This window comes from Chelonia mydas, chromosome 6 (genome assembly GCF_015237465.2).
Source record: "Chelonia mydas isolate rCheMyd1 chromosome 6, rCheMyd1.pri.v2, whole genome shotgun sequence".
Lineage (NCBI taxonomy): Eukaryota > Metazoa > Chordata > Testudines > Cheloniidae > Chelonia > Chelonia mydas.
Genome location: NC_051246.2, coordinates 76,147,645 through 76,173,734, shown reverse-complemented (window position 1 = coordinate 76,173,734; position 26,090 = coordinate 76,147,645). Strand labels below are relative to the sequence as shown.

Genomic DNA, 26,090 nt, shown 5'->3' with positions numbered 1-26,090 from the left:
TAGTAGGTGATTGTCAGACATGAAACACAATGTTCCAACAAGGTATACACATTTTTAAACTTTTGAGATGATCTTTTGATAGCACTTCATTCCCTCTAGAGTTATAGAATGAAAATTTTCCCTCTGCTGAGGACATATAACATGTATTAAATTTCTCTAAAGTTCACTGTTTTTATGAGTTGTTATCCCAGGCTGCTTTGGCTGTGTCTTTAAAACAGTAAAGCAGTGTATATAGGCCCTGAATCAGCACAGAACTTAAGCATGTACTTAAGTCCATCCCTACTCAGTAAAGCACTTAAGCTTTGCAGTGTTGAGTTGGGACCCTAAAACATACTGTAAATGAATATATTTGAGTATGACCTAGATTACAGTGTAACTGCTGCCCTCTGCTGCACAACTTTCATTAGTGCAAACTAAATAATTTTAATTACTATGTATTATCATATTTTTCTCCAGCATCTCCTTCTATGCGGGGTTCCACTCCACTAGATGTTGCAGCTGCCTCTGTAATGGACAATAATGAGCTTGCACTAGCTTTGGAAGAGCCAGACCTGGAAAAGGTAAGTGCTTACTATTAGCTATTTTTATTTTGCTCTATGTTCTTTCTGTCTCCTTCTAGTCAGATCATGCCATAATGAAGTTGGGTTTTGCAATAAAGGTTATTAATTATTTGATTATGCTGCAACAATCCCTTTCTCATCTTGCAGTAATGTAGGGCAGAGGGGAAATCTTCCTGACTCCTCTTATTTATAGTTGTTAAAGGGCAGCGTGATATTAAGGGCAGGCTAACTGCTCCAATTCTATGTTCTTTTTATAGCAAAGCTATGTAACTAGTTATTAAGGGTAGGGTAAAATAAAAGATCTTTAAAAAATAGGTATTGTTTTAAATAGGCATGAGTGAACTGGATTTGCCTGATTTGAAATCCACTTGAATAATGAAATTCTAAAAATTTGAAACTTTATTGGGTTTTGTGCTCCAAAAAGCTGTCTTGGAATTTGAAGTCTTAAACATGCACCAGTAATCTGCCCCAAATTGGAGCAATACACTTTCTGCCTTGTTGATGTCCGGATCCTTAATTACCCTAAATGTCTTTTTTTAAGTAAAATTAAAGCATGCTAGGATTTCATTTCTAATTTCATTTCTTCAGTATCCCCTGATTAAATTCCCGAATATTATGTGATCACATTCCACTGTATATTCAGTACGAAACTCAATAGAACAAACAAATTACAGACAATGCAGGAAGTTATGTCTATAGCTAAGGCTGCCTGAGACTTCCCATTATAAGTCTCTACTTTCAGGTCTTATAACTTTGCAAAACTAACTATTTGGTGTGAAATTTTCAAACAGGTATATGACAGGTATATGTCTCAAGCTAATTTTTTTTTTTTTTTTTAGTTTCGGCTGAAACGGTCAAGCTGCTTCTCAAATGAGATTTGGGGAAAATACATTGCTTTGTCCTTGTTAAAAATAATAGTAATAATAAATCTTTCAACTATTTAAGTGAGAAACTCTCGTGCCTCCTTGCTTTGAAACAGGGACTTGAAAGTAGGCTGTGATGGGATCACCTTGGTCTCAGGGATATATCATATGTTATCCCTGTGAAAATTCATCCGAATTTGGCCAAGATATAAGCCTCTGAAAAATCACAGTTCGCACCTGCTCAGTGAAGACTTCTTAAAGTTTGGCAACTACATTTTCCAAAAATCCTGTCTATTCTGGGCATGCTCTCTCCTGAGGCTGCATAGGTGCAGGTCATGCTGGCAGGGTTGGAGTGGCATGCTCTTCAAAATGGCATCCCCATCCAATACTGAGATAAAACCATGCCTGGTTTTTTCTCAGTATTGGATGGGGGACAGACTACTCAAAAAGAGGACTGTCCAGTTTAAAATCAGACAAATGGCCTGGGTAAGACGGCAGTGTGTTGGGGGTGGTTTGGTGCAGAGCGGATGGGGAGCAGGACCCAGGGGTTGGTGGAGAAGCAGAAGGGGATGGGACAGGAATCAGGTGACAAGGTGGTGGATATGAGCCGAGAGGGACAGAGACAATAGCTGCAGGGGTGTGGCAGCTGGTAACAGCAGCGGGGGAAGGAGGTAGTCAGGAGTGGGGGGTTGGATAGGAACAATGGATAGAGGGTTGGGGAGAGAGGCTGGGGAGAAGAGGGTGCATGGGCACAGAAGGGAAAGGATGCAGGGAGTAGGTAGTTGGTGGGGAATCAGGTGGAGAAGAGGTCAGGAGTCTGAGCCTTTGGGTACGAGCAGAAGGGGAAGGGAATGGGGACAGGAGTCAGGGTGTAGGCATGGATGCAGAATGGAAGAAGATGGGGAAAGATCTAGATGGCAGTGAGGAGGAGTGAATAGGCCAGAGGGGGTGGATAAGAACAAAGGGGGAGTGGGGCAGGTGGTGGGGGTAGATCGGAGCAGAAGGAGATGGGGACAGGACCCAGGGTGATGTGAGGTCATGGGGCAGAATGGTTTATAACCACGTGAACACACTCTGCTCCAGAAACTGGAATTGGACCCAGGTTTCCTAAGTCTTTACATTCCTTGCTGTCAGCAAGTATCTGTGAAACCCACTGCCAACATGTCTTATTTCTCTCTACTGGTTGGTCCACATAGATCAGTGGTTCTCAAACTCTCTTTTTCGAGGACCACTTGAAAATTGCTGAAGGTCTCGGTGGACCACTTAATGATCTTTCCAAATGTTGTTTGTACCATTAGCTAACTTTGTAAAGCACTTTGGATAAAAGCACTATATAAAAAAAACCTTAATAATAATTAACTTTTTTTCTACAAATAAAAGTATACAACTCATATTTTAATATCAGTAGCCTTACCTTTCTAGTGCGATGGATGTTCCCTCTCTCCCGCACCACAGCAGCCCCCAGACTGGGAAGGAGGGGGGGTCTCTTCCCAACAGCCACAGCCCTAGAGCTGGGGAAAATCACCTCTTTCTCTGGCCACCACAGCCCTGCATGTCCCAAATTCCCCCTAAGGCCACCACCTCACCTTACATGTGCGTCTTCTCAGGGGCGAGGCACCTAATTAGTGGAGCCATGCCTGCGCGGCTCCACTAATTAGGTGGGTGGCCCTTTATTTTCTTGTGTGCAGCTGCCCAGGTGCACACCTTAGAGGGAACTATCCGCAGGCCACCTGAATGGAGCTTGCGGACCACTGGTGGTCCACAGACTACAGTTTGAGAACCTCTGACATAGACGATAACAGCCCACTGCTATTAAATTACTCTATTAGCTCAAGTGGCAGAGATCTGTGCTGTGGATTGGAAGGTCCAAATCCTACTGATAACCCATGTGGGGGATCAGTGTGATTCCACATGATGTAATTTCTGTTGCCTCATTTTGCTTTTTAAAAAAATTAGAAAATTACATGCAAAAATATGTGAAAAGAACATTAAGGTTGTAAAGTCAAGCATTCAAAAGTTAGGAAATGCTGGAGAGGATGGACCATCTTCTGGGAATCAATAAAGATTGTATAATAAATGACATTATCTATAGTATCCCTGTCTCACTGGTTGCAAAGTTGGAACGCATGAAGTGAAAATGCAGGAGATTGCAGGAAGAGAAAGGATGGTCTCATGATAAAGGCAGTCGAATGCTGTCCTCCAGAATTGGATTCTATCCCTGCCTTTGCCATAGAGTTCCTATGTGATGCTGGGCAAGTCATTTAAGACCAAATTTCTTCTGTCTGCTTTGTGTTTCTTGTTTTCTGGTAGCCCAACTTGAGACCTTTGGGTCCACATGTACAGACGTGCTGAGTGCTCACAACAGTAACTGAAGTCGGTTGGAGCTGTGTTTTCAACATATAAAATGCTATAAAATTGCCAAGTACTCTGAAAAATCAGGGCTTATGTGTCTCAACATGGGCACCCAAAATTAGGTGACATTTTTGATAATTTTGGTCTTAATCCCTCAGTGCCTCAGTTCCCCATGTGTAAAATGGGGATAATAACACTGCCTCCTGTTACAGCAGTGTTCTGATGATAAATTTATTAATGTTTGTGAAGTGTTTAGGTATTAGAGCAGGGGTGGGCAAACTTTTTGGCCTGAGGGCCCCATCGGGAGCTAGAAATTGTATGGTGGGCCGTGAATGCTCACAAAATTGGGGTTGGGTTGCAGGAGGGGGTGTGGGCTCTGGGGTGGGGCTGCGGGTGAGGAGTTTGGGGTGTAGGAGGGTGCTCTGGACTGGGACCAAGGGGTTTGGAGGACGGGAGGGAGATCAGAGGTTCAGGAAGGGCTGCAGGTTCTGGCTGGGGGTGCAGGCTTTGGGGTGGGGCTGGGGATGAGAGGTTTGGGGTGCAGGAGGGTGCTCTGGGCTGGGATCGAGGGGTTTTGAGAGTGGGAGGGGAATCAGGGCTGGCGCAGGGGGTTGAAGCATGGGGAGAGGCTCAGGGGATACAGGCTCTGAGTGGTGCTTACTTCAAGCGGCTCCCGGAAGCAGTGGCATGTCCCTTCTCCGGCTCCTATGCAGAGACGCAGCCAGGCAGCTCTGCACACTGCCCCATCCGCAGGCACTGCCCCTGCAGCTCCCATTGGAGCACGTAGGAGCCGGAGCGGGCCCATGCCGCGGATTCAGGGAGCTGCGTGGTGTGGCCCTGACCCTGTGCCCCCACTGGAGCGCCAGAGCAGGGCCGAGCTGCGTGGTCCGGCCCCCGACCCAGCACCCGCGGTCCATAGTTTTCCCATCCCCTACTAGAGTAGTGAGCACCATAGAAAAACCCGTGAGGAGATTAATAATTGTGTATTCAATGCAGGGTTTGGATGGGGCACAGTAAATAAGGCCACACATGATTAAGATAAAATGAAATATTGATTATATATTTGGTGAGCACTGTCCATCCTATATACTGAGGCAGAAGTCCTGTGGGAAAAGAAATGTGTTCATGTAATTAAAGATGGTATCATAATGTATACAGCTTGGGTTAGGATTGGCAGTGCAAATTAAGGTTGTACAGGCAACCTTAATTTTGGCCTTTTCCAAACTTTTGAGTGTGTGACTTACAACCTTAACATTCTTTTAATATTTTTGTATGTTATATAATATATATATGTATTAATTAGAATTGAGGATTATAGTGAAAAAATATTAGCCCACAGCTTGATGGTTGAGCCCCACAGTAGGATAAAATGCTCAAAGTCATGGTTTTCTATCATAAATATACTATTTGAAAAATCCTGGGAGAGAGAACTATTGCTTCTCTTTCCTTCTTTTCCTTCCTTCCTTACCATCTCATGTTATCCTGCAGTATGGTACACATTAGAAGTTAATAGTAAAATTCTATGGCCCATGTTTTGAAGGAGGTAAGACTATTCACTATATGTTACTATAAATGAACTTCCAACTTCTTCTCAAAGGTTCATTTGATTTTTCACCTCCCAAATTAAAACACTGTTAATTGTTTTATGGATGTTCTCATCATGTAAATGGGCCGACATAAAAATAAAAGGGCTTTAGGTTTTTCGTTATTTGATTTAGAAAACTGAGAGCTAGAAAAATTAATTGATGCAATGTTAAGCATAATCACATTGTTTCTCAGAGGCAGGTCAAAACATTTGCTATATAAAAACATCTTGTAATTTTTTTCTGATCTATTTTGTTTCAAACATTGATAACATTATTAGAAATGTATGTCAAAACTAAAATATAACAAATGTTTAATACTACATATGCTTATATTTAACAGGTTGTCACCTACTTGGCTGGTTGTGGGCTTCAGAGCTGCCCTATGCTGGTAGCTAAAGGATATCCTGACATTGGATGGAATCCAATAGAGGGTGAACGTTACCTGTCATTCTTAAGATTTGCTGTCTTTGTTAACAGTAAGTTTAAATCTTTGGCATCTTGATTATCTCAAGAGATATTTTCTTAAATGTTTTAAGAAAACTTCATTTTTTACACATTTCTCTATCAGTAAAATCTAAATCTTTGAGTTATTTAAAGTATACTATCTCTTTACAAATGTTACTAGGGTATTCCTTCCTTTATGTAATTATAATCGTCTGCATAATTGTTATTTAACTATATTTTTTTCTTATATCACATCTTTCAATGCTCTTGCAAACTTTAGTTATTTAATAAAGTCTGGCAATACTTTCTTAAGGTAGGTAAATAAAATTATATGAACTTTTAATGGTGGGTAAAATGAGAGGTTAATGACTTATACTGTTCCAGGACACACAGCAATGTCTATACTTTAAATGCACAGTCCTGACTTCCAGCAACTGACCACATTAATGTTACCACTATGAGAGTTACACGCATATGTCAAAGTGTAACTGTGCCACTCTGTGTTGCAAAATGCATAATTATATTATATATCACAGTGAAATATTTTTGTGTGAGTTTAGTGTTTGTGAAAGATGCTGGATAAAGATGATTGAAGAATTTAGTCTTCTCTTCTTCCTGTTGCCTGCCAATGTACCTTAATCCTGAAATGAAAAAACAAACTCTAGAAGAGAAAAAGTAGTTCCTTCTCAATGTTCATTCATTTCTTGGCCCCTTGGCTGAGACTGCTGATGAGGCTCACAGATAGCAGTTGGCGCTTGAGAATATGTCTACACACTGCATGCTTCTTTAGGCAGCATGTAGTGTACATAAACATAGCTCCGCCACCGCAGGTATGAAGAGCAGCATTGACTGGTGGAGGCCTGGCTTAGGTGAGTAAAGACATGCCCAAGTACACACCTTAATGGCTCTCCACTTGCCCAAGCTGTGCTTCCCATCTACACTGCTATTTTTTAGCAGTGTAGTGTCCCACTACTTCCTTGCTGATGGAGCCCTTCCTCGCTGGAGGGAAAGACTCAGGCAGTGGGAAAAGATGTTGTCAGCTCCCCATTGCTGGAGCCCTTCTCCTCAGCAGGGAAAGACTGCAGAAGAGGGGAAAGGCTCTGACAGGGAGGAGGCAATGGGGAAAGGCTCGGTCTTTTAAATGTAATGTAAGTATTCCTAACAAATTTTAAATGTTCATTAACTATACCATGGGAAGAAACTCACTGTTGAAAATCTGACAGTATAATTTTGTTGATCTTGTTTATTATAATATTAGATCAGTAATCATACTAGTGAAAAGTTTGATGTAATGCACAAAAGGTTAAAATGAACAAAAAGGACCAGTTCAGTTGTAAGCACAATAATAGTTCAACATGCCAATTGTCCAAAATCTGGTTTTAGTGGCCATACCAAGTTCGGGCTGGGAGCAGTGCTAAAGCTTAAAAGGTTTGCTGATCACACTAATATCAGATTCAAACCTGGAGCCAAGTCTTGAAGTTTTTGTTCTGTCCTTACTCAGGCAAAATAACCATTGTTATAACTGGGAGCTTTGCCCAAATAAGCACTTCAAGGTTAACCTTCAGATATTAATAACAATTGTGTGATTTTTTTTTAATTTCATCTCTTTATATGACAACCCATAAAGATGAAAAAAGAAATATTGAAGGCTAATTTCAATGTGCCTCAAAAGTACAAATAAATCTAGTCCCTGCTCCCCAGAAGTCTCCAAATAATCTAACTCCCCCAGCCTCACCATATAAAAATGACAAAAATATAAAAAATATACAGTAAATACTATGTTCAAATCGAAAGAATATAGAAAATAACATTTTTAGAATTCAGACATTAGTACAAAATACAAACTGAAACATTACAAGAAAAATTCCAAACCTTATTGAAATTAACACCAAACAAATCCTAGAAGAGAGCACTAAGCTAATGAAGAGTCAAACCAACAAAGTATAGAATGTATTAAATAAATTACTGGCCCCTTATAAGGATTTTCAGTTTTCAAGTGCTAGAGAAATGTTTCTCCACCTTTTTTCATAATTTTTTTCATTACCTGGGAATAGAGTGATCCTTTTGTGAACCACTTACACTTGTAATCTCCCATCATCCTCAATTTGGCTCCTGCTCTATGGGGCATAATTGAAAATATTCATTAATCATAACATAGTGATTCTCATTGGGGTGTAAGTTCTGAGGAGCCAGCAAAACCTAGAACTTCAAAAATATTTTGAAAGTACCACATGCAGCTCAGGATCTACATATCTGACATCAGGTTAGAGACCTCAGTTTTAATGCTATATACTGTGTTGTAGTTCTGTAACTGAAATAGTGGAAGTGTTTATTCTCCTTTGAGTTCTTTTTTCTGCAAAATATTAAATATTTTCACTTTTAATTTGTCATGTGTATCATAAGCAGTATCACTTTATCCTGTGTTCATAGCCAATATCCGATTTGCATACCTCCTTCCTATAGCATCTCACTGTATTACTTCTCATCACATTGTCTTTTTGCTGTGGAAGTTTTGTCCTGGATATTGAACGTACACTTGAAGTTAGCATCATCAATTCAAACTCCTAGAAGGAACCAATAGTTAGAACTGTAGCGTGAGTGAGGACTTCTGGGTTCTATCTTTGCCTCTGCCACTGACCCACTCAGTGATTTGGGGCACTTAACCGCTCAACCCCCACGTGTACCACGTTACCTACCTGTAAAATGGGTAAAATAATACGTACCTCACAGAGGTGTTGTGAAGTTGAATTAATAGTTGTAAATTTCTTTGTTATACCCAAATGAAAGGCTTTATATGAAGACAAATTTCCACTCATACTACGAACAAAGGTGTAATGCAAGATATTGGGAAAATATGTTCTAACTATAAGCATAATTAAGCACTGGAATAGACTTCCAAGGCAGGCTGTGGATTTCCCGTCATTGGAGGTTTTTAAGAACAGTTTGACAAACCCCTATCAGGGATTGTCCAAGTATACTTGGTCCTGCACTAGCATGGAGGAAGAACTAGATGACCTCTCAAGGCCCCTTTTGAGCACCTTCAGGTTCCAGTGCCAATGAGAGTTGCAGGTACTCAGCACTTCTGTAAATCAGACCATTAATCATCTTCTGCCTGAATTTCTCATCTATAAAATAGGGATAATACTATTTTACTACCTCAGAGGGGTGTTGCAAAGATAAATTAAGAAATATTTGAGTTACTGAGATACAAGCATCATAGAAATGCCTATAAATACATTAGATTTAATACTGGGCTAAAGTATTGCCTGGTGTAAGCTGATGCAACTCCCACGGAGATCTCCAGGCCAAATTCATCATTGAGTTAGACTGTGGCATAGGTTACAGTGGGCTCTAAGAAGTTAAGTAGTAAAGCTTGCACCAATTTGGTATTCAGTGGTCATACAACACAAGTAAAACTTACATGCTAAGGGGGCCAACAATTGCAACCTGCGAGAAGTTGTAAAAAAATATTTAGACCTAATTAATTCTGGGTGTAATTTCGTTGAATTTAGTGGGCTACACTAGGGATGAATTTGATCTCCCTGTTTTAAGATAGAGCTTTCCTTTCCACACACCTCTAACTTATAGTCATATGTAAATTGCTTTGCCTTTCACAAACCCACTTTCACCTCCAGTTTAAGTAAGTAGTATAAACCCCACATGTTTCACCACCAATTCTCTACCCTAGGAAATATCACTTAACAGGGGGAGAAACAGGGCATTATCCACCAAAGGAGGTGGATGAAGCATTATCACTTCTCTCATTCAAGAACAGGTTAGATAGATGTTCAGGAGATAAACTATTCAGGCAAAACTGTGTCAGTAGTTTTCTTTTAATAAAATTGTAATGTAATTGTATTCGCATTTGGAGTCTGATTTTGCAACAGGTATGCATACAATCCCACACCCCCTCCCCACTGACTCCATACATGCAAGGCTGCAGGAACATCAGGTGTTTGGTGTGCAGTTAAATATTAGAAAGTGTTCTGAATAAAAATGTCTAAGGGTATTAGTTTTGTTGAGTCATTGAAATGGCCATGGAAAGTGTTGCTTGTATTATGTTCACTATGTAATTCAACTTTACAAAAGTATTTGCTTAACCATTCCAACTAAATCAAACCAAATTTTTTAACGTAAATGCCTGTATGCAAAACTAGATGATGATATAAAATGAAAGCAGGCAGAATCTATTCCAAGGCAGAGTTATAACTGTGATTTAAAGTAGGATGAGGCAAGGTGTGAAATACTTAATCTGAGCTATAGTATGCGTTATATGTAGAAATTGAGAAGGATTCTATTTAAAGCCTTCATATAGCAAGCAAAACATATTTATCCCTACCTAAACATATATTGAAAATAATTTGAGTTACTTTTTTACTACAGTTAAATTACCATGTCTAGAGGGCAGATGTATCAATCCTTGGAGGATTTGACATTCCTTAGTCAAGCTGAGAAGATTTAGTTGCTGGATCACAACAGATATTCTTTGTGCTAGAACATAGATGATACAATGTTTAGCAACAATCTCCATTTCTGTTGGACCACTGAAATAATATCAGTTTCTTTCATAAAAAACACTGGCCATTTAGAACAATTAATCTTTTAACTGGGGGGGAATGCACTGAGTTTTATACAATCTGAATGTGAGGGAGCCTGTTAAGTTAGTATTTATCCTTATAACAGTGCTTCATTGTCCCCTGTAGTACATTTTCTAAAGCTTTAAATGAATGCTTCCAGGGACTGGTAATCAGGAATTTAAATTTTATGATTGATCCAGGTCACTAGTTGGAATATTGGCCCTGGTTGGCAATGAACAGAAAATTCTTCTTTGAGTGATTGCACATATGCATTTCATTTTTGGTGTATGTGCGCCCCATGCACAGTAGTCAGAAATTTTTATTTCAGTGATACCCATCAGGGTGGCTTGAGCACCTTCTGCTGTCGCACACCACTAAACTTCAAAATAAAGGACCCAGCTGCCCCAGAGCCCCCTCAGTCCCTTCTTACCACCTGTGATAGTTTTTGGAATTTCATGGTTTGCCTTAGCAAATGCTCTTGTGAATAGTTATCTCGTTTTATGGTTGCTTAGTACTTAGTAAGTGTTAGTTTACTTTTAGTGTTCTTTTTCAATCCCCAGATCTGGGGTTTCTGTTTCTTGGTACTGAGGGATGCCTTGGTCACCATGCTTCAAGTCCTGTGTCTTTTGTTCTGGGCCAATGCCCGACAGTGACAGGCACCCAAACTGCTTGAAATGCTTGGGGAAGCTCATATTCAGAATCACTGCCAGATTTGCAAGAACTTTAAGTCAAAGACTAAAGACAGAGAAGCCAGGCTGAAGTTTTTGCTCCTGGAAGCAGCCCTGAGACTTCCGTCAGAGCCTAGCTGTCCTGATTCGGCATCAAGTGCTTTGGGTTTGGTTAGTAGTGTGCCTTTTATGCTGCCTGAGATTTGGCACCACTTGCCCTCTCCAGTGCCCAAGAAGAGGCATGAGATCTATGGACAGATCATCGAGAAAGCAAAGCTGCTGGCAACCAAATCCTCTAAGCATGGGGATAAGAGTAGAGTACAGCCAAAATCCAAGCATTCCTCTTCTCAGGTAGTGTTGAAACCAGCACCATTGGCTCCAGCACTGAGGCAGGCACTGTTGAGTCTGAGGCCTGAAGAGGTGCCCTCTCCATTTTTGACCACAATGACTTGAGCCCATCTTGGTACTGACCATGCTGGAGGCATTTGCAGCAGTTAGAGATCTGCTGAGTCTGTCGGTACCTGTGTCCCTGGTGGTGCAGGAAACCACGTTCCTGGTACTGGCAGACAGAGGTGGGCGAGTACTGCAGCAACCTCCTTGGCCTCAGACTTTATGCCCCCACTGGTACCATGCAATGTTAGCTGTTTTACAATCTTTACTGACTCGGCACCATTCTCCAGCATAATTGGAAGCCTCCCCCGCCACACCCGACCTTGGTCAGCAGAGAGTGATTCGTCCTTCTCTGAATTGGAGATTGGTTCCTATGTTTCCCAGCCTCAGAGCCAGTCATGCTACTCCCCACCTAGGTGTTATTACCTGGGGTTGCCTTGAGATCCTCAAGCTGCAATGGCCAAGAGTTACTGGCGTCCACCACCCTTCCAATGGTTCTTTTGGAATCTGAAGATTCCCCTCAGTTTCCAAGTCATACATAAGGCATTCCTGCTCTGTCTCCTCGGAGAGGCACAAGGAGTCTACTCTCCAGACACTGCCTGTTCCTGAGTCCGGTTCTGGGCCCGGTGGTGAGCAGGAAGTGGTGGTTCAAGAGAAGTCTGCTGGACAGCTTATGGAGGAGGGGCAGCCTCAACCTGTGCTGACTTCATTGTCCTCCTCCCCTGATGAGGCAGTTTCCTCATGAGGCATCTCATCCCCTTCTGATGATTATAGAGCTCACTTACTCAATGTGTGTGAAGGTGTTCACTGTGTCCAACCTCAGCCTTCACTGACATTGGTGACAGATGCATCTGTTCTGAGTTGGGGTGCTCATCTGGGTCCCCTCAGAGTTTATGGTCCTCCCAAGACATGTCTCTACACATCAATGTCTGCTCTTCCCCACTTTGTCAAGAGTCCATTCACCTCTGGAACTTTTGCTCTATCAGTTAAATCAGTCTTGAAACCTCTTACCTTCCAGGGGTGCAGAGTGAGCTTGCAGACCATCTAAGCAGATTGTTTACAAATCACCACGAGTGGTCTTTCTGCCTGGATGTAGCCAGGTGCATTTTCCAGCAGTGAGGAAATCCCCAGATAGATCTATTCACAACCAAAACTAACAGAAACCCCCTAACTATTCACAACCAAAACTAACAGAAAATGCCATCAGTTTTGTTCCATACAGGGTTGCAGTTCGGGTTCCGTCACAGACACTTTCCTACTACCCTGGCTGAACAATTCTGCTATGCTTTTCCTCCAATTCCACTCCTACACAGAGAGTTGCTAAAGATCAAGTGGGACCATGCCTGAGTTATACTAATAGCCACAGCATTGCCCTAGGAGCACTGGTTCTCCACTCTCATGGATCTATCGGAGAGGCTCTGATTTCACTTCCTATGGACCCAGACATCATTTCGCAGTGTTATGGTTGGCTGTTCCATCCAAACCTGCAGGCACTTCATTTGGTATCCTGGAAGCTGGCTAAATCCTAGAGAGGAGTCTTGTTTGGAGCAAGTTTGGGATGTCTTGTTAAATAACAGAAAGCCCTCCACCAGGGCTACTTATATTTCAAAATAGAAGCAATTTTCCTTCTGGTCTTATCAATTCGAAGTTTTGCCAATGCAGTACTCAATCCAGCATGTCCTGGACTATTTATTGTTCCCAAATATCAAGGTTTGGTGATTAGTTCTCTCAAGGTCCTCTTGGCAGGAATATCAGCTTTCCATCCTCACATGGACAGCCGTTCCATATTTTCTAATGCTATGTCAATCAGACTTTTGAAAGGCTACCCACAGATGAAGGAACCTGTTCCTCTCTGGGACTTACACTTAGTTTTCTTTAAGCTTATGGGGTCTCATTTAAGCCTTTAGCAATGTGCTTCCTACTTACACCTGTCAATTTAAGTGGCTTTTTTTGGTAGCCATCACTATGGCCTGGATGGTTGTTGAGCTGAATGCTCTGATGTCTGAACCTCTTTATACAGTTTTCTAGAAGGATTAAGTATATCTATGCCCTTGTCAGGGTTCTCTGCCCACTCTGAATTCTGGGATACAGATGTGGGGATCCGCAAGAAAGACCCCCTAAGTTTATTTCTACCAGCTTAGATTAAAAACTTCCCCAAGGCACAAATCCTTTCCTGGTCCTTGGACGGTATTGCTGCCATCACCAAGTGATTTAGACAAAGATTCAGGAAAAGGACCACTTGGAGTTCCTATTTCCCCAAAATGTCCCCCCAAGCCTGTTCACCCCCTTTCTTGGGGAGGCTTAAGAATAATATTCCAACCAATTGCCTTTAATAAAAGTATAGACCAGACCCTTTCTTTTTAGTACACTAAAATCAATCAGGTTCTTAAAAGAAGAACTTTATTATAAAGCAAAAAGTAAAAGCAGCACCTCTGTAAAATCAGGCTGGAAGGTAATTTTACAGGGTGATAAAAAGATTCAAAACACAGAGGATTCCCCTCTGGGCTCAACTTCAAAGTTACAAAAACAGGAATAAACCTCCCTCATAGAATAGGGAAAATTCACAAGCTAAAACAAAAGATAATCTAATGCATTTCCTTGCTTAACTTACAATTTTTGTAATCTTAGATGCTCAGGTATGTTTTTAGGAGATGTTTTTTCCTGCCCTGGTCTCTCTCTGTCTGAGAGAGAACTAACAAAGAGAGCACAAACAAAACCTCTTTTCCCCCCCTCCACCCACCAGATTTGAAAGTATCTTCTTTCCTTGTTGGTCCTTTTGGTCAGGTGCCAACCAGGTTATTTGAGCTTCTTAACCCCTTACAGGTAAAATGATTCTGTACCTCTGGCCAGGAGGGATTTTATGTTACTGCACATATAAAAGTTGTTACCCTTCCCTTTATATTTATGACAGCCCACATCCAAGATTTCTCTCTAAAGTGATTTCTAACTTCCATATTAACCACTTGATTTACTTTCCTAAAATAGAGATAAGCAATGCCTGCACACCCTAGATGTTAGAAGGGCTTTGGTGTTCTACATAGAACTAAACAGTACCATTTGTCAGCCTAAATATTTGTGGTCATGGCAGATGGGATGAAAGATTTCCCAATCTCTTCACAAAGAATTTCATCATGGATAGCCTCTTGTGTTCATGTATGTTATGTCCTGACTGGCATTCTCCTTCAAGCAGAGTAACTGCTCATTTGACAAGATCTCAAGTGGCTTCGACTGCATTTCTTGTGCATGCCCCTATCCAGGAATTTGTAGAGAGGCTACCTGATTTTCAGTCCACACCTTTGCATCCCATTATGCCATCACTCAGTACTCTAGAAACTATGCTAAATTTGAGCGAGTTGTACTTCAGTCTGTGTGCACATCGACTCCTATACCACCACCTGGTTTATAGCTTGTGAGTTGCCAAGTGTGGAATGTTCATGCGCAATCACTCAAGAAAAAATAGTTACTAAACTTCCATAACTGTTCTTCGAGATGTGTTACACATGTTCAATCCATGACCCACTCATCTACTTCTGTGCATTGGGGTTGTCCAGCAAAAAGGAACTGAGGGGACTCTGGGATGGCTGGGCCCTTTATACTTGGATGCATTGGCCCAGAATGTCAGAGGGCGTTTCAGCCATCCTGGCAGTACCACTGAAGGAAAAGTTTCCAATGACTTGCAGGCTGCACTCATGCCAAGAGTGGAATGAACATGTGCAACACATCTCAAAGAACAGCAATTACAGAAGGTTAGTAACCATTTTTGTTACCTTATAGTGATGGTTTAATTATTTATGTGAAATGAGTTCTCAGTCCATTTCCTGCATGGACACTTCAGAAGCTACTACCACAGTTGCTGCCTTTGTTGGCCATCTCAGAAGAGAGGAAAAAGACAGAAGTAATCATGGAAATGAATTCCCCTGGCAACCCTAGAAGTCAATCTTCTAAGTTAAGGTTGTTGAACTTTGGCCAAGGCAGTTTGCAGGCGTTTACACTGTCATTCCCTGTATACTAACTGCTCTTTGATTAAGAAGAAGATTTATCTCTGGTGCTGTAAATTTAGCATTTTTTCCTTTTAAAAAAAAAAGTTTGTTTTTCTCTCTCTCTATTATTTTATGTACTGTAAAATTTAGGGAAAAATCCAAACTGTTCATAAATTAGTGGTTGCCTTTCAGAAGAAGTATATTGGCTTTTATATAAGAGGCTAACGTGTCCTGTTGGTCTTTAGGTGAAAGTGTTGAGGAAAATGCTAGTGTTGTTGTCAAGCTCCTTATTCGACGCCCAGAATGCTTTGGGCCAGCTCTTAGAGGAGAAGGAGGAAATGGTTTGCTGGCAGCTATGCAAGGAGCTATTAAGATCTCAGAGAACCCAACTCTTGACCTTCCATCTCAGTGCTATAAAAGAGAAGTGTAAGTAAATGTATATGCTCTTTTGGCAAATGCTGATGTTTCATTAGCTGAATTATTAATCTTGTATACTACAGTAGTACCTAATAACTAACCATGTTTGCCCCATTGTGCTAGGCACTGTATAGACACAGAGCAGCAGACAGTCCCTACCTCAAAGAGTTTACATGTAAATTGATAAGACAGACAGAGGGGGGACGGGGAAGGATAACACACAAGCAGAGTGAACAGTGTGACAACAGTAAACTTCATGTTAGCTCCATGATTGCTTTTTAGGCTGGGTTTAGTTAGGAGGGGATCAGCTAAATAGAAGGAAAAGTGAAGGGAGAGAGGACATGGAAGGGAAAGAAGGTGTAGGGGACAGGGCAGGAAAGAGTAGGGTAGAGGAGCAGGTGTGGTATGAAATTGAGGTGAAGAGATTATGAGAGTTGTGGGGAACAAGAGGGTTGGAGCACACACACAGAGCCAATGAGCACGGACCTCAGAAGTCCTGTCAAAATTGTACAACATTCTCTGGCTGTCTGAAGGTCCCTGCTTTGGCTGCTTCTGCTCTGACCTGGAGTTTCTGACTGGTTCCTCCCTGCAGTTTTTCCCCTGAAGCCACATGGCCGGAGGTAAGAAGGGTACCTCCTAGGTCTTAGTGCCCAAGAGTGGTGGAGGTGATGTCTTCTCTGCACAGTTCTTGGATGAGGGGAAGGGTGACCCGAGCTGGCCCCATTTTACCCCCTACCCCAGCCAAGATTCAATAAACTCTATGTATTATTGAATACTTTACACAGAAGAAATGTTTTTGCTTCTGGAATTCTGAAAGAAAAGATTAAGGCTGAGGTTTTCAAAGCAGTTCAACAGATTGAAAGATACTTGTCTAAATCCCCTAATGTGCTTTGAAAATCTCAGCGTAAGAAATGTCTTGAAGTTTGTCCTTCCATTTTTCTAAAGCAATCGGACATATTTTTCTAAACCACACTGTAGAGTACATTTTTGAATTGGTCATTGTCACAGAATCCTCCTGTCAACAAACTCCTGTCTATGACCGCACTCACATTTCCATGCAGTGCAGTAGTTTTTCGACTTTACAAATCAATTAAAAGTTGATAACTCTTCTTTGATGGTAGACAGCATCCTAAAAACATAATTGAAGAGTAAACAATTATTATCCTTTGAGTGTTTGCTCATGTCCATTCCACATTAGGGATGTGTGCTTGCCTCAGCAGTATCCATAGGGGACCGGCTCTGGCACCCTCTGGAGTGGTGCCCGCATGGCGCAGTATAAGGGGCGCTGTCGGCTTACCCACCCTCGGTTTCTTCCTGCCATCAGTGACAGTGCTGGAACGTCTGCTTCTTCAGCTAGCATTGTCTCGTTCTCTGTTTGTTCAAACTCTGTAGAACTTGTAGTATAGTTGTAGGTAATTGTTGTTACAGTTAGTTACCTGTAGTAATAGTTCTTGAAGTTCTCGTAGTCCCGAACGAGACTCAGCCAGGGGATGGGGCATGCCCCAGTGCCCAGGCTTTAAGCCCTGTGATTGCTGCAAACGGCCTGTGCCCCTCAGCAATCCTCATACCAGATGCCTAAGGTGCTTAGGTGAGAGGCACATGAGCAACAAGTGTCGGATCTGCAAATCCTTCAAACCTAGGACAAAGAAGGAGTGCCATATCCATCTGAAAGCGCTCTTAATGGACTCAGCACTCACTCTGGCACTGAAGCAGCAGTCCGACTCCACACCGAGCACCGTGGCCTCTGTACCCTCTGTACACAGTGCTCCGCCAGTGCCGTCCACAACCTGGCACCGGTCTCCCTTCACGGCTCCTGTCAAGAAGGTCCCAGAGATCCCGACCAAGACTCCTGTCTCGCTCGGACAGGTCGGCTTCAGGACGCAGCAACTGGCACCAGTCAGACAAGAGCCACCGCTTCACCCAATCCTGGTTGCCTGCTACCGACCGCTCTGCTTATAGCTCCAGCACAGAGCGAGGTTCCCTGACTGTGGGACAAGCCCCGGTACCAGAGATGCTGCCTACATCATCAGCACCGAAACCTGTCCCATGGTCCCAAGTGCAGTGGCTGGGGCCATGGTACCCATGGAACCCTTGGGGGTTCAGCCAACCTTCCCAGGCTGCCCAGTTGGTTTCGGGAGCCTCAGAGAGGCCAGAGGCCTCGGTATCCTGTCCCTCTCCAGTGCTCGAGGCTTCAGGGGGGTAAGACCCCAGAGGTCCAGGAGAACCATGGGGAGTAAGCTACTGGACCACCAAAGAATGTTGAGGTTCCCGTGGCACCAGCCAGATGTTGCCAGACGAGGCTATCACAGGGCCCCCTCACCTAGTTCCTCAGGATGACGCCAAAACGCACCAGGAACTTTTGAAGAGGGACTTCAGGCAGAGGAACTGAAAGAGCCCTCGGACTCTCTGTTTGATGTCCTCTGCTCCTCGGCTCCTGACAGGGTGGCTCTACTTCTTCATGAAGGGGTTTCCAAAATCACTAATGCCCTGTGGCAGACCCCCTCTTCCATGTCCCCTATCTCTAAGAGGATTGAACGCAAGTACTTTGTGCCAACCAAAGGGCGTGAGTGCTTATACTCCCACCCAGACCCCAGTTCCCTTGTGGTTGAGGTGGTTATCCACAAGGAGAGGCTAAGACAACCATGCCAGGCTTCAGATGCGGCCCAGGCAGCAGTGGCTGGGGATGGTCTATTCCCAGTCCCGAGACCCTCTGGAAAAGATCATTACCATTCCCCAGGTGATACTTACCTCGGTGCGATGGTGGACTGATCACAGGACAGTCCTGGAGTGGGTTCCGTTTGACAACTCTATTGAGTTGGTGTCGGATGCCTTGGACCTCAGCTCGGGGGCGCATCTCGGTGACCTCCAGATACGGGATGTGGTAACCGGAGGAGGCCAAAGTTGCACATAAACATCAAAGAGCTCAGAGTGGTCTGGCTGGCATGTGGACTCTTCCTACCCCTCCTGTCAGGCAAGTGGTATGAGTCCTGACTGACAATAGAGCCTCGATGTTCTACATCAACAGGCAGGGGGAAGCATGCTTGTTGGCTCTCTGTCAGGAGGCACTTCTGCATCAGCCACAAAATCCACCCAGCAGCTTGTCACCTTCCCAACATCAAGAATACACTGGCGGACCAGCTCAGCAGGGACTTCTCCTCTTACCACAAGTGGTCGCTCCGCCTGGAGCTAGCTTGCATGATCTTCCAAAGGTGGGGGACTCCCCAAGGTGACCTATTTGCCACCACACGGAACAGGAAGAGCCATTGATTCTGTTCTCAGCAAGGTCTGAGCAGAGGATCCCTCTCCGATGCCTTCCTCCTGTCATGGTTGGGGGGGCCTGATGTATGCGTTCCCACCAATTCTGCTCATCAGCAAGCTACTGACAAAGATCAAGAGAGACAAGGCACATGTTATCGTGATCGCCCCAGTGGGGCCTTGCCAGCACTGGTTTGGCACACACATGAACCTGACAGCAGCCCCTCCCTGTCCCTTGCCCAACCGACCGGACCTGCAGTCACAAGACCATGGTTGGCTCTTGCACCCCAGCCTCACATCCCTCCACCTCTTGGCATGGATGCTGTGTGGCTGAACCTGGAGGAGCAGACCTGTTTGGAGGAGGTCCAACAGGTCCTCAAGGGACGTAGGAAGCCCTCAACCAGACTGACTTACCTGGCCAAGTGGACAAGGTTTTCCCACTGGGCATCCGGGCATGGTATCTCTTCCTCCTGAGCATCCGAGCGTGGTATCTCTCATTCCATTACAATCTGTCTTAGATTACCGGCTTCATTTGAGGAACCAGGGCCTGGCACATACTTCTGTTAGAGTGCATCTCACAGCCATCTCTGCTTTGCACCCATCGATTCAAGGACAGACTGCGTTTTCCCATTATGTGACGGTCAAATTCTTGAGAGGTCTCAAGAGACTCTTCCCACAGGTGCGGGCTCCTGTCCCGCAGTGGGATCTTAACTTGGTCCACTCTAGGCTCACAGGCCTGTCCTTTGAGCCGCTGGGCTCCTGCTCCTTTTTCCACCTGTCGTGGAAGGTCATGTTCCTGGTGGCAGTGATATCGGCAAGACGAGTCTCTGAGATTAGAACCTTGACCTCAGAACCACCGTACATGGTCTTCTACAAAGACAAGGTTCAGCTGCGACCCCACCCAGCCTTCCTGCCGAAGGTGGTATCCACCTTCCATGTGAACCAGGAAATCTTCCTCCCAGTGTTCTGTCCCAAACCACACAAGAGCAGCAAAGAGAGGTGTCTTCACGCGCTGGACTTCCAAAGGACCTTGGCTTTTTACTTAGAGCTTATCAAGCCTTTCCAAAAATCATCTCAACTCTTCATCGCTACAGCAGATAGGATGAAGGGCTTTCCAGTGTCCTCACAGAGGATTTCCAATTGGATCACCTCATGCATAAGGACCTGTTATGACCAAGCGAGAGTTCTGCCACCACCGATTGTAAGAGCCCACTCAACTAGAGCTCAAGCGTCTTCGGCGGCCTTCCTGTCTCACATCCCTCCCTATCCAGGACATCTGTAGAGCCATGACGTGGTCCTCTCTTCACACGTTCACAGCTTAGTATGCCATCACTCAGCAGGCCAGGGATGGTGCTGGGTTCGGCAGAGCTGTGCTGCAATCAACACATCCATGAACTCCTACCCACCTCCAGGGATACTGCTTGGGAGTCACCTAATGTGGAATGGACATGAGCAAGCACTCGAAGAAGAAAAGACAGTTACCTTTTCCATAACTGTTGTTCTTTGAGATGTGTTGCTCATGTCCATTCCACAACCCACCCTCCTTCCTGACTGTCAGAGTTTCCAGCAAGAAGGAACTGAGGGTAGGGGGAGCCGGTGGCGCCACTCCAGAGGGTGCCAGAGCCAGTCCCCTATGGACACTGCTGAGGGAAAAACTTACAGCACCAGTGCATGTGGCGAGCACAGACACCTAATGTGGAATGGACATGAACAACACATCTCAAAGAACACCAGTTACGGAAAAGGTAACTGTCTTTTTCAAAGAGAAATTGGACCTATCACTTAACTTAATATGTATAGGACCTAAATTAGGGCAAATAATTCTCTGTATGGGTGCACAGCAAACTTGAGAACCCAATACATGTTTTAGATACATAAGTATTAGTGTGAACTTTCAGATGTGGAACAGGCTACATAATTTATAATTGGACTTTTCATACAAAATGTACACAGGGAACATGCTACAGTTAATGAAAAATAATTTTTAAACAGAAAACACAAAAGACTTTTCCTACCTATTCTGGGCTAACTTATAAAATAAAGGCTACAATAAAACCTGAAGAAAAAGTGAATAATAAGTGTATTTCTTAGTGTAGAAGAAATTAACCTGTGACCAGACACAAGAAATAGATCAATAAAGTCATCTTTCAGTCAGCTGGAGCTTCAGTCTAAAGTTTTACAGAGTCATCCCTATAATGAAGAATCCAACCTTATTTTAGGCTATCCTATGTCAGCCAAAATATTCTCATTTTTTGGTTCCTTTTCAGCAGTGTTGAAGAAGAGGAGGAAGAAGAGATTGTGCACATGGGCAATGCCATCATGTCCTTTTATTCAGCTCTGATAGACTTGCTTGGACGCTGTGCACCAGAAATGCATGTAAGTGGTTTTGCTCCCTTGCTCAGAAATAAAAGTAAAAGGAGTTGGGTAAAATATACAAGTTGCAAATATTTCTGTCCATTCAAGTGACACCATACTGAGTACACATTATATAAAGTAAACTATAATTATTGCTAACACTGATATTACGTGAGCCCAAGATTTTGGATATTAGCATATGTGTTGGACTAATAAAGGAATCACAGTATTTCCCTTGACTTATATTATGAGCATAAGTATAAAACTTCTCATCTAGGCAGCTTAACTCAGATGAAATATAAGAGTTTTGTTTGATTGTTTGAAGGACCTGCTTTTATACATTGTTTTATAGCTGGATTAGTTATGCTGCAATGAAATTATATGAATTGCCTAGGGTCATGTATTGAGTAAGTAGTCTGGAACCCAAGGACCTTTATTATTATATCTGTATGACAACAATGTGTAGAGATCCCGACTAAGACTGGGGCACAAAGCTGAGAGGTAGTTGCTGCCCTGAAATATTTAATTAGGTAAGAGACAAGTGGTGGAAGAGGGCATAGAGAAACACAGAGGTGAAGTGATTCATCCAAGTTCAGTCAGCATGTCAGTATCAGAGTTGTGAAATAGAACCCAGGACCAAAATCCAGGTTCCATTGAAGTCAATGGGAGTTTTGCCATTGACTTCAGAGAGATTAGGATTTCACTTTACAGGTCTTATAGTGCAGTGCCCTATCCACTAGGCAGCACTGCCTCCTCAAATATGGTACGTCAGTTGGTGATGCTGATGCCTTATAAGTAGGATAGAAAAGAAATCATAGATGCTCTGACCATTCTTCTTGATCTCTAATGATTTGATTAAATGTAACTATAAAGAGTTGAAAATAAAATGTGAGTCTTCAGGATAGAAATAGAATGTAGGAGAAATTAAAAAACCCGTAACTTCCACTCTTAAGGAATAGAGTTAATTATTCTTTGATAAAAACAAACTTTGCAAGCTACTGACAAGTGAACTGTCCACTTGCTAGTTGATTTTACCACATTAGTTTTATTGTCCTGTAGCATACCTTGCAGGAGCTGCTAATGTAAACCGATGATTATGTGGCTACTCACATAAAGATTAGCTTGTCTGTATTTAATTCATCACACAGCAGTGGATAATTTGCAAAACTGTACTGATATTGATGCTGGATAGGAATCATCTCTATGGTGGGGAAAAGATGGTATATTTGTAAATGAACGTATATTACATTGTAAGTTTTGCCATAGAAAGTGCCATAAATAAGTTCAGATTTATTTTTTTAATTCTTCTTTTTCATTTGCTCATAACTTTCTCAGCCATTTCTTAGAACATATAACTTCCCCTGTGTGATCTTAGACCAAAGATAACTGTTTTGAAAAATAATCAGTTTGGGTGTTTTGAATAGTCTAAATATCTAACCTAAACACAAAATAAGTTCACATAAATAAACGTTCTGGGGAAGATTTTCACAGGCACATAGGGCAAGTGGGCACTATTATTGGAAGTTTATAGTAATTATGCACCGAATCAGTTGCACACATACAAAATGGGAAATGACTACCGAGGAAGGAGTACTGTGGAAAGGGATCTGGGGGGTCATAGTGGATCACAAGCAAAATATGAGTGGACAGTATAACCGTGTTGCAAAAAAAGAAACAGCATTCTGGGAGTGTTCTAAACAAGATTTGAAAAGTAATTCTTCCACTCTACTCTGTGTTGATTAGGCTTCAACTGGAGTATTGTGTCCAGTTCTGGGCACCACACTTCAGGAAGGATGTGGACAAATTGGAGAAAGTCCAGAGAAGAGTAACAAAAATGATTAAAGGTCTAGATTTGTTGCTCTGGTACCCAAGTTAGTGAGATAAAAATTAGCTTTGGTATGTCTGCCTGAACCCTGTGATTTCAGTGTAGTCATAGCCTAAGTGTGTTTTCAGAAATCTGTTACGTCCCATTTAAATTGGGACAGGCAAGAAGGGTGGAATGATTGAAAACTGGAACCTCCCTTTTATATACTCTGTGGTTTTTTTTGTGGCGGGGGGGGGGATTTGCAGTGATTTACAAAGCAAACAAAACCCTTAGCATTAATATTTCAATCAATTAGGTTTTGTCAGTGTTTTTCTGATGTCCCTTCAATTAACTAAATGTCTTCTTTTATATGTTTGATTGTGTTTCAACAGCTTATCCAAACTGGGAAAGGAGAAGCTATTCGAATCAGGTCAATTCTTCGTTCTCTTGTGCCAACAGAAGATTTGGTTGGGATTATAAGTATACCACTAAAGCTATCAACAGTTAACAAAGGTAACTTCAATTTATCATTGTGCAGACTTTTCAAAAGTGTTTAAATAGATATACAGACGTTTTTTTGTTGCTATAGTTTCTATGGACTTTGGGCTAAATTAAACCCTGGTGTGAGTGCATCTTCACCTAAATCAGTGGAGTTGTGCCCACATGCACTAGGGGAGCCCTTGGCTACATTGTCTGGCCGTGCCAGAAGAAAGACAAGAAGCAATTATTTCATTAATTCATAGAAAATATCTGGGAGCACCTATCAACAAATTGTACAGTGCAGGTTGTCATCCTTTCCTTAATCAATGCCAAATAATTGCCCTGCCCTCCCACACAGGAGGTAAAAGGGGCCTATAAAAACAGCAAGAATGCCTTTATATGTTTTATACTGGGGCTGTGACTTTACAAACATATTCTGATTGCCTTTTACAATTTCTAACCAGTCTTTCTGCAGTGTCTAACTGTCTCTATCTCTTTCTCCATAATAGTTCTTTATTGTTAAGAAAATTGCTTTATACATGTTGATTGCTTAGAACAAGAGACAAGGCAATTTTACTGTGGACACAAGTATGCATGCTAGGCCATTGAACTTACTGGTGTTGCAACTGCCTAGTTCATTGATGAATTTGATCCTATAATTTTATTGTCTTCTATTATACATTAGAATTTTTTAGAAGATTTGAAAAAAAAAAGTTAGGAGATTTTGAGCTGAGCTGCATTTTTTGTGTGAAATAGAAATTAAATATTTAAAAATTTTTTTAGATGGTACAGTCAACGAGCCAGACATGTCTGCAAGTTTCTGTCCTGACCATAAAGCACCCATGGTGCTGTTTTTGGACCGTGTCTATGGTATTAAGGACCAAAGCTTCCTCCTCCACCTTCTGGAGGTTGGATTTTTACAAGACTTAAGAGCATCTGCCTCTCTGGATACAGTAAGTATTTTGTTAGTGAGAATTAGGAACATTGGTTAAGGATACTGGCTACATCAGAGTTACAAAACATAACTTTTTAGTTAGTCTTGCATAAAAAGGAAAAGTAATAAATAAGCCTTCTCACAATGTTCACTAATATCAGCAAGCAATAATAATGCAATTACAGATTTATAAACATACAGTACATATGTTTGATCAAAAATGTTCAGAACTAGCATTAGGAGAGGAAAAAGCCCCAAAGAAATATAGTATAAAGAGCTTATAAGGTAACAAAAAAGCCAGAAATTTCAATACAAGAATATGTTAAAAAATAAATTGCAGTTAGTATGAATATGTTCAACTGTTTCATTTAGAAAGCTCTCGGACAGCATCCACAATACTGAAAATTCATATAATAGGATCTGAAGGGATTAGGAACTTAAAGAATATGAAAAATGTGGCAAACTGGGCCAGACCACCTTCAGATGCATGGGAACTCTGCTCACATACCTGAGAAAATAATTTATCCTTTTTCCTTTAAGGACACTGTTAGTTCGGGACAGGGGAGGGGCAAGAAATCTGTTTTCTATGAAAAACTAGAGAAAGGCTCATGTTTTTTCTCAGGTTCCCAGAATTACTTTAACTCCTTATGCAGGTGCTGGAGGCACTCTGCATAAGAGTCAAATTCACTGCACAGAATGTTAAATCTACACTGATGAAGAAGAAGGAGCAGTGATGATTGACTGAGGTTACGAAACAGAGGATTGGTCAGCCTTTCTTTACTCAGCTGCCAAATTCTCCTGTGCAAATCTTCTTCAACTTCATCAAAGCGTCTTTTGTGCGTCAGTCATATTAGATGCCTCAGTTTTTCAGTTTCATAATCTGGTCACCAACCACCATCACAATTAATCTTCTTATTCAAACTATCCATTCATTCTTAGGTTTTCAATTGGGCCTGGACATATTATGATGAGAAACATTCTCATGAGCTTTCTGGTACTTCCTGTTACCATTCAGTCCAGGAATACTATGAATCCAATTCCTTTGATTCTCTCAAAAGATCAGTCTCTGAACCTTTACATTAATAAGAACTCTTTTCTCTACAGAAACAGGCATCTATTTGTTTTCAGTTTGGACTATCATAGAAGAGAGATTATATTTCCCATGGAGATGCTGCTTTTTTATTCTTTGTTTTTTGTTATTTTGCTTAATCTAAATACACATGATCTTTGCCAAAAGGCCAAAAAGTGATACTTAATCTAAAATAAAAGTAATTTAAACTATTGTATATAGTTCTTCTTTGTGCATAGAAGTCATAATACCCATATCTAATAGTCGTCTTTCTGACACATTATGTACTGCCACACATTAAGAGCCTCATTCTCCAATGTCTTATAACTAACTTGGTCATTTACATCAATACAAAA

General features: G+C 42.1%; 1 protein-coding gene across 1 annotated transcript in view; it reads left to right on the top strand.

Moving 5' to 3' along the window:
* RYR3 (ryanodine receptor 3) overlaps positions 1-26,090 on the top strand; it is a 481,354-nt gene that overhangs the window by 242,249 nt on the left and 213,015 nt on the right. The window contains exons 42-47 of the mRNA XM_043549389.1: positions 457-560; positions 5,702-5,837; positions 15,666-15,846; positions 21,363-21,468; positions 23,644-23,764; positions 24,515-24,684. Of these exons, the coding sequence (XP_043405324.1) occupies positions 457-560; positions 5,702-5,837; positions 15,666-15,846; positions 21,363-21,468; positions 23,644-23,764; positions 24,515-24,684 (818 nt within the window). The remainder of the gene's footprint in view (positions 1-456; positions 561-5,701; positions 5,838-15,665; positions 15,847-21,362; positions 21,469-23,643; positions 23,765-24,514; positions 24,685-26,090) is intronic.